The following is an 8,846-nucleotide window of genomic DNA, read 5'->3' as shown; positions in this document are numbered from 1 at the left end:
ATAATAAAAGTAATAAACCAGTTATAATTACATCTATCTAGAAATAAAAATGTGTCCTTTTCAAAATTAAGAAAGAAGTTTGATAAAATTTCATTTGAAGATTATGTAAAGGATGACACTAACAAACAATCTCAATCACATCAACATACAAGAGATAAATTAGTAAAAAAACAACCATTACAATCACAAAAAAAGAAATGTTTTTATGTTAAAACTGAAAAAAAAATTAAACCTACAAGGCTAAAAAGAGATATAGAGTTATATAATAGTATAAAAGAAAGTTATTTTAAAAAAGAAAATTCAACTCAATTAGAAAATGAAGAAAGTAAAGTAGAGACAGCAACCACACCACCAACTAAACTATTGGATGATAATAGTACCATAGATAACAATAACAATAGTGATAATAGTAATGGCGACAATAATGGCGATAACAATAGCAATAGCAATAGCAATAGCAATACCAATAATGATACCGAAAATAATAATAATAGTAGCGATATAATTACAACAAATACAACAAATGTTAACATTAAAGAATATATAAATCAAATTTTACCAAATAAAGAGATTGATAATACTTGTAAAGAGTTGATCAGGATATTAAAGGGATTTCAAGAGAAATCTTTCCAAAATAATAACCCAAATAAAGTAAAAAAAAGATTTGTTAGTGGTTTAAGAGAAGTTTTAAAATTATTGGAAGTAGATAAAATATCATGTGTTATAATATCTTCAAATATAGAGGAGAATGGAGCATTAAATAAATTGGTAGAGGATATTATTAGGTTATGTAGGTCGAAAAAAGTACTATATACATTTGCATTATCCAGTAGAAGTTTAGGTAAATCAATTGGTAAAACAATTAAAATCAGTGTCTTAGGGATATTAGATTATGATGGAGCAAATGAAATTTATCAAAAATTATTTAATCAAACTAAACAATCTAGAGATGAATTTTTTAAATTGCAAAATATAATTAAAAATAATAATAGTAATGATAATAATATAGATAATAATGCTATAATAGGATCACCCACAATAAATACCTCTGCAGCAAATACTAGCGAATTAAATGAAACAGATAAAATCAAAATTTTGTTAGACAGAAATGAAAATATCGAAAAATATAAAGAAATAGAGGCATTGTATAAAAATGAAAAAAAGAAAATAAAACAGCAGCATAAAGAAAAACTTAAAGAATTCGAAGTTATTAGAAAACAAAAAAATGATGAAAGAGAACAAGAGGCAAAGAGAATTCAATTACAAAGACAAAAAGAAAATCAAGAACAACAGAAACTAAAACAAAAAATTGAAAAAGACAAAGAAAAAGAAAAATTTAATAATACTGTAAATAAAAAACAAACAAATAAATTAATTCCTTCTGGTGACGTTTCAGATCAACTATTATATGACAATAGGGATGAAATTAAAAACAATAAAAATAGCAATAGCAATAATAATAATAATAATAATAATAATAAAAAACAAAATAGTAATAATCAAAAAAATAAACCTAAAAAACAAATTTAGTCAAAATACAAAATAAAATTTAATTTAGCAATTTGTGTTATAAAATTTACGAAAAAATAAATTTTATTTTTTTTGCCTATATTTTAAAAAAGCCAAGATGGTTCATATTAAACTTTATTAAAGGTCTTTATTATATTTTTTTTAATTCATTTTCATCTCCATTTGGCATGTATAAACTGTGGTTCTTTTTAAATGAAAATTTTTTTTTGATTATTAAAGCAGAGGTACGGTTTTTATTGTAAACAATAGCACCAACAATAAAGATTGTAACTACTGCAACACATGGTACAACGATTGCGACTGCTAATACCCAACTTGCACGTCCTGAATTTGAGCATTTCTTGAATGATGGTGATACTAATACTGCAAAGTCTGGATCAATTGTTAATGATTCTGTAAAGTATGGTAAATTTATTCCAATAATAAACGATTGTTTATTTTTATTATTTTGTGTTGAGTTTGTTGGTGTTGTTGTATTTGATATTAATGATGTTGTAATAAATGATTGTCTGTTATCGCTTAATACTCTATTGATAAATCTTCCATTTAATACTTTTTGATTTTTTGAAATTGTAATATAGTTTAATAGTTGGTTGCTGTTTAATAATTCTGAATCTATTGCTGTTTCTTTATTATTACATTGGTTATTTATGTTTTCATTAATGTCATCTACTGATGATTCTATTCTAAGCTGTAGTTTATTTAAAGAACCTGTAAATGGATAGTTGTGGATTGAAACTGTTATTTTAATTGAGTCTTTATCTAATGTTAATTGTAATCCTGCAAATTCGTAATCTCTTTGTTCTTTTATATCTTCAATGGTATATGTAATGTTGCAATTATCTGTAATATTTTGTTTAAATATATGAATATTGTTATTTGTAATATTGTTGTCAATAACCCATTTGTTTGTTAGATTATAAGTTAAAACAACATTGTCTAATACATCTAACTCGACTAATGATATAATTGATATTTCATATAGTGTTTGTTGATTGGTAATAACTGTTGAACCTGTGCTTTCATTAACTGTTGTGTTTGATTTGGGGATTTCGATTTCAGGTGGATTAGTTGGTGATGGTGTTGTTGTACTGCCGGTTGTTGAAGGATTTTCTGTTGTTGTTTTTGAATTACAATCGAATCCACCCCATCCAGAGTAGCATTTACATTGGCCTGTTGACTTGTTACAATCTCCATTTAAAATACCGTTTAGTGAGCAATCTTTTGGACAACTATAGTTATCTTCATTATAATGGAACATATTATTACCGATCCACTCTTTATTATTTTGAACGATTTTAATTGGTTTTGTACCTGATCCTGCGCCAATTGTACAGTTTACAAATGTTTCTGAAATGGTGTGAATAGGTTTACATTCTGATCCATCGATATATATTTTTATACCGACGTTTGGTATTCCGAACCAACCATATAAATTTACTACACCTCCTTTGGTTGATGTTGATGATGCTGATGTTAAAAACTGATTTGGAGTACTGCATGTATCGCCTGTCCATTTTTGAATACAAATACATTTGCCAACTTTAGAATCACATGAACCTTTTCCACTAGAAGCACCGCAATCTGATGTACAAGGTTTATATATATCTATTTTGACATTAAAAGCAACATAGAGATTTGATTTTGTACTCACAATTTTTGCAGGAATAGCATCTCCATTTGGTAAATTTTCTGGGTTATCAAATTGAACTGTAATGGTATTGAAATCAATATATTTGATTGTACCTTCAATATTTTCAAACATAACTTTAAAATCAGTTTTATTATAAGAGAAGTTCGAGCCTGTTATATTATATTCTTTTCCGGAGCCTGTAATGCTTTTAAACTTTGGTGTTATATCTATCGTGGTCAGAGTAAAATCTCTTGAACCAATGGATACCACAATAGTTTCTGGTATTTCACCCAAAATTTGTACATCCCAATCCAATGAAAAGGATGATTGGGCCTTTATAACAATAAAATTCATATTAAAAGCTTTGATCACTGGGGCTTCTAAACCCAAATTGGTACCAGTCAATAAAAGATATTTCAAATTTGATGATCCATTTACTTCTAAATTTGGAACAACTGATCCAATTTCTAAAATTTAGTTTAGGTAGTTAGTAAAGAATAATAATGTTATTTTAATATAAAAAATAATAATTACCACAAATACCAGGATCTAATAAAGGATTTCCAATTAAATAGTCTTTAAAAAACTCTTGATGGCATACCATACATTGTGGCCACTTACCACTAAGATTATTGTTTTTTAAATTAAATACATAGCTACAGTAAATTTCTGGAATTGGTCCTGAATACCCAGCACTTTGAAAGATTACAGTATCCAATTTAGGGAAGATCGAAAGGTCGGGTAATTCTGTTAAAACATTTTTTGAAAAGTTATTATTATTAATAATCCTAAAGAAAAAGTTAATATATTAGGTTTGATAAAAACTGTTTATAAATTTCAAAACTTCTTACAATGCTTGAATGGTATTTGGTAAATTGGTTGGGAATACAGTTAAGCCAGATGATTCAACACCAAAGGTTATTAAATTGGGTGGAAATGATTTAAAAGGAATTTGTCCATTTATATTAAAATTTGGTGAGTCTACAAATTGTTGGTAATTTAAACAACTTTGTGGGAGTTCATATCCATCTGGATCACCTACTTTAAAGGCACCATACATATGCAAAGATAAAAACTTATTATTTGATGATCCTAATTCTTTTGGAAAGTTGAGTTCTCCTTTATAATATAGCTTTACTGTTTCTACCATATTAAATGTATTTAAATTTGATATTGATTGTTGAATTTCGTTTGAATTTATATCTACCAATTCTAATATGAGTGACTTAATAGAGGTATCTATAAAAGTTGGAATATTTTTTACTGTAATAGTCCTATTTTATAATATTTTAATTAGTTTTTATTTATTTATTTATTTTTATTTATTTTTTATATTATATTAGTTCTTACATAATATTAAATTGGTAAGCTGGGTCTTTAAAATCATTTATAAATGTTGTATAGGTGGAGGAATAGGAAGGATCATAATTAAAATTTCTATATTAAAAAAATTAAAATTAGAAATAAAAATTTTAAATATTTCAGTTAAAAAATTGTATGTAATAAAGGAAAAAAATAATAATTACATATTTTGAACATTTTTAAATGAAGAAAAATAAAATGTTTTAAAGTTTGATAGTACACCAATATTAATATATAGGTATTCTATTTTTGGTAAACTATTTCCTGGTGTTGTTAATGGGTTTTCTTCATTACTAAACCTACAATTGGTTAAAAATATATAATTTGAAACTCCTTCTTCATCATTTGTGCCAAATGTATTCTGTGAATCTATTTTTAATCCAGTCAAAGTTCTAACATGGAAATAAATTTAATAAAACATTAATTAAAACAATGATAAAAAAAAATTAGAATTTTTTTAAAAAATGAAAGGGATTCGAAAAAAATAAAAATAATAAAATAATTATTTGAAATTAAACACACATACAATCTATCAAATTTATTTGAAAAGCATTTAAAATGATTATTTGTTAAATAGTTTAGAGGATCAATTACTGAATTTATAGTTCTAAATTAAATAAAAAAGCCATTAGTTTAAAAATATTTTTAAAATATTTTTTTATTTATTTATATTTTTATATACAATTCAACAATTTTATTATTTTCACATTTTGTTTGGTATGAATTTTTAAGAATTTCATAATAACCACATAAGGAAACTGAATTATCACCAAATATATCTTTGATTATATTATACAAACATGACAAGTCATCAGATTTTACAAATCCATTTTTATTTATATTTAGTATTAAAAATAGAAAAACTAAATATATTAATTTCATTATTGTTTGTATTTTTTTGTGGATGGTTATTATTTTTTTTTTTTTTTGGTCTTAATCCAAATTCAAATTCAAAAAAAAAAAAATCCGACCAATCAATAATAATATTAAAAAAAAGTTTAAATTTTATTATTTTTTTATTTTTTTTTTATTATTTTTTTATTAAGCTTGGAAGTCACCAAAAAATAGAAAATTTTGGTTTTTCCATTCAAAAAAATCAAAAAAAAAAAAGAAAAAAAATTAAAAATTAATAAAAATGATTTTTCGTAAAATGATTTGTTTTTTTTTATAATTAATGTTTGGTTTATAAAAAAACATATATTTTGTGGAAAAGGTCACCGTTTTTAAAAAAAAGCCATATTAAATTTTATTTATGGTTTGATTAAAATTTTTTTAATTCATTTTCATCTCCATTTGGCATGTATAAATTGTGGTTCTTTTTAAATGAAAATTTTTTTTTAATTATTAAAACAGATGTACGGTTTTTATTGTAAATAATGGCACCAAAAATAAAGATTGTAATTACTGCAACACATGGTACAACGATTGCAACTGGTAACACCCAACTTGCACGTCCTGAATTTGAGCATTTCTTGAATGATGGTGATACTAATACTGCAAAGTCTGGATCAATTGTTAATGATTCTGTAAAGTATGGTAAATTTATTCCAATAATAAACGATTGTTTATTTTTATTATTTTGTGTTGAGTTTGTTGGTGTTGTTGTATTTGATATTAATGATGTTGTAATAAATGATTGTCTGTTATCGCTTAATACTCTATTGATAAATCTTCCATTTAATACTTTTTGATTTTTTGAAATTGTAATATAGTTTAATAATTGGTTGCTGTTTAATAATTCTGAATCTATTGCTGTTTCTTTATTATTACATTGGTTATTTATGTTTTCATTAATGTCATCTACTGATGATTCTATTCTAAGCTGTAGTTTATTTAAAGAGCCTGTAAATGGATAGTTGTGGATTGAAACTGTTATTTTAATTGAGTCTTTATCTAATGTTAATTGTAGTCCTGCAAATTCGTAATCTCTTTGTTCTTTTATATCTTCAACGGTATATGTAATGTTGCAAATATCTGTAATATTTTGTTTAAATATATGAATATTGTTATTTGTAATATTGTTGTCAATAACCCATTTGTTTGTTAGATTATAGGTTAAAATAACATTGTCTAATACATCTAACTCGACTAATGATATAATTGATATTTCATATAGTGTTTGTTGATTGGTGATAACTGTTGAACCTGTACTTTCATTAACTGTTGTGTTTGATTTGGGGATTTCAATTTCAGGTGGATTAGTTGGTGATGGTGTTGTTGTTGTACTGCCAGTTGTTGAAGGATTTTCTGTTGTTGTTTTTGAATTACAATCGAATCCACCCCATCCAGAGTAACATTTACATTGACCTGTTGACTTGTTACAATCTCCATTTAAAATACCGTTTAGTGAGCAATCTTTTGGACAACTATAGTTATCTTCATTATAATGGAACATATTATTACCGATCCACTCTTTATTATTTTGAACAATTTTAATTGATTTTGTACCTGATCCTGCGCCAATTGTACAGTTTACAAATGTTTCTGAAATGGTGTGAATAGGTTTACATTCTGCTCCATCGATATATATTTTTAAACCTACGTTTGGTGTTCCGAACCAACCATACAAATTTACTACACCTCCTTTGGTTGATGTTGATGATGCTGATGTTAAAAACTGATTTGGAGTACTGCATGTATCGCCTGTCCATTTTTGAATACAAATACATTCGCCAACTTTAGAATCACAAGAACCTTTTCCACTAGAAGCACCACAATCTGATGTACAAGGTTTATAAATATCTATTTTGACATTAAAATCAACATAGAGATTTGATTTTATATTTATAATTTTTGCAGGAATAGCATCTCCATTTGGTAATTTTTCTGGGTTATCAAATTGAACTGTAATAGTATTGAAATCAATATATTTGATTGTACCTTCAATATTTTCAAACTTAACTTTAAAATCAGCTTTATTATAAGAGAAGTTCGAACCTGTAATAATATATTCTTTACCGGAGCCTGTAATGCTATTAAACTTTGGTGTTAAATTTTTAGTAGCCAGTGTAAAATCTCTTGGACCAATTGTTACCACAACAGTTTCTGGTATTTCTCCGTATGATGGAGACCATAATAAATTATATTCTGACTGTTTCACAATAACACTAAAATATAAACCATATAATTTGATCTGTGGAGGATTTAATCCTAAATTATTACCAGTTAACAAAAGATATTTATCACCTGATTCATCAACTATTTCTAAATTTGGGACAAGAGAGCCAGTATCTAAAAATTATTAAATACATAATTAAGGATTATAAACAAAGATTGATAATAATAATAATAATAAAACACTTACCACAAACACCTTTTTGTAACAAAGGATTGTTATCAAAATAGGAAGGAAATTCACTTTCATAACATACTTTACATTGAGGCCATGTACCAATAAGATTATTAGATTTCAAACTACATATAAGAGAGCAATAAGACTCTGGTATTGATCCTGAAAACCCAGTGTTTGTTAGAAAAAGGGAAGAAAGTAAAGGATACATCGAAACATCTGGTAATTCACCATTGTTTGATAGAAAATTGTTATTAATATCCCTAAAATAATGATGATATTAATAAAACAATTATAAATGTTTCTATCTTTTAAATTTTAAAACTACTTACAATGCTCGAATGGTATTTGGTAGATCAGTTGGGAATATGGTTAAACCAGATCCATAGATAGCAAATGTAGTTAAATTCTTTGGATATTTTTTAAAAGGAAGTTTTCCGTTGATATTAAAATTTGGAGATTCTTTGAATTGGTAATAGTGTAAACAACTATCTGGGAGTTCATAACCACCTGGGTCACCAACTTTAAAGGAGCCCCGTATATGCAAAGATTCATACATATTATCTGATGATCCCAAAGGAATGGGAAAATCCATTTCTCCATCAAATGTTATTTGAAAAGTGGTTACTTTGTTGAGAGTATCCAAATTTTCTAATGATGACTTGGATAGTGATGAATCTTTATCTATCAACCGTATGTTTAAAAATTCAATATTGATATCATAAAAATCTGGGACATTATTTGTGGCTATATCGCTATTTGATATTAAGTTAAAGTTAATAATGAGTTCAAAATAATTTTTTTGTAATTAAACTTACAGCGCCTCAAAAGTATGTGCTGGGTCTGGGTTTGGCAAATCGTTCACAAATTGTGTGAAGGCATTGTTGGGTAGTTGATTATAACCATAATAACTATTATTTTGAAAAAAAGAAAAAGCAAAATTAAAATATAACCATAAAAAACCAAAATGATTAAATTACTTACAGATTTTTAACATATCTAAATGACAAAAAGTTCATTTTTTTGATTGAA

The 8,846-nt window shown here is 25.7% G+C and overlaps 2 protein-coding genes across 2 annotated transcripts; one reads left to right on the top strand and one right to left on the bottom strand.

The window, feature by feature from the left end:
* Positions 1-41: 41 nt before the first annotated feature.
* On the top strand, positions 42-1,530 carry DICPUDRAFT_80883 (uncharacterized protein; the record flags this gene model as incomplete). Its single annotated transcript, XM_003290087.1, has 1 exon — positions 42-1,530. A coding segment is annotated over one exon (1,488 nt), but the record flags the coding sequence as incomplete, so codon positions are not given.
* A 130-nt stretch (positions 1,531-1,660) lies between these two features.
* DICPUDRAFT_36836 (uncharacterized protein) lies at positions 1,661-8,565 on the bottom strand (the record flags this gene model as incomplete). The annotated part of the gene is made up of 5 exons (XM_003290083.1): positions 1,661-3,138; positions 6,794-6,891; positions 7,144-7,756; positions 7,830-8,077; positions 8,147-8,565. Coding segments are annotated over 5 exons (2,856 nt in total), but the record flags the coding sequence as incomplete, so codon positions are not given.
* Positions 8,566-8,846: the final 281 nt, after the last annotated feature.

The sequence above is a fragment of the Dictyostelium purpureum genome (assembly GCF_000190715.1).
Source record: "Dictyostelium purpureum unplaced genomic scaffold DICPUscaffold_207, whole genome shotgun sequence".
In the NCBI taxonomy this organism is placed as follows: domain Eukaryota; phylum Evosea; class Eumycetozoa; order Dictyosteliales; family Dictyosteliaceae; genus Dictyostelium; species Dictyostelium purpureum.
Note: the sequence above shows the minus strand (reverse complement) of the source record. Positions and strands in the feature narration are given on the sequence as shown.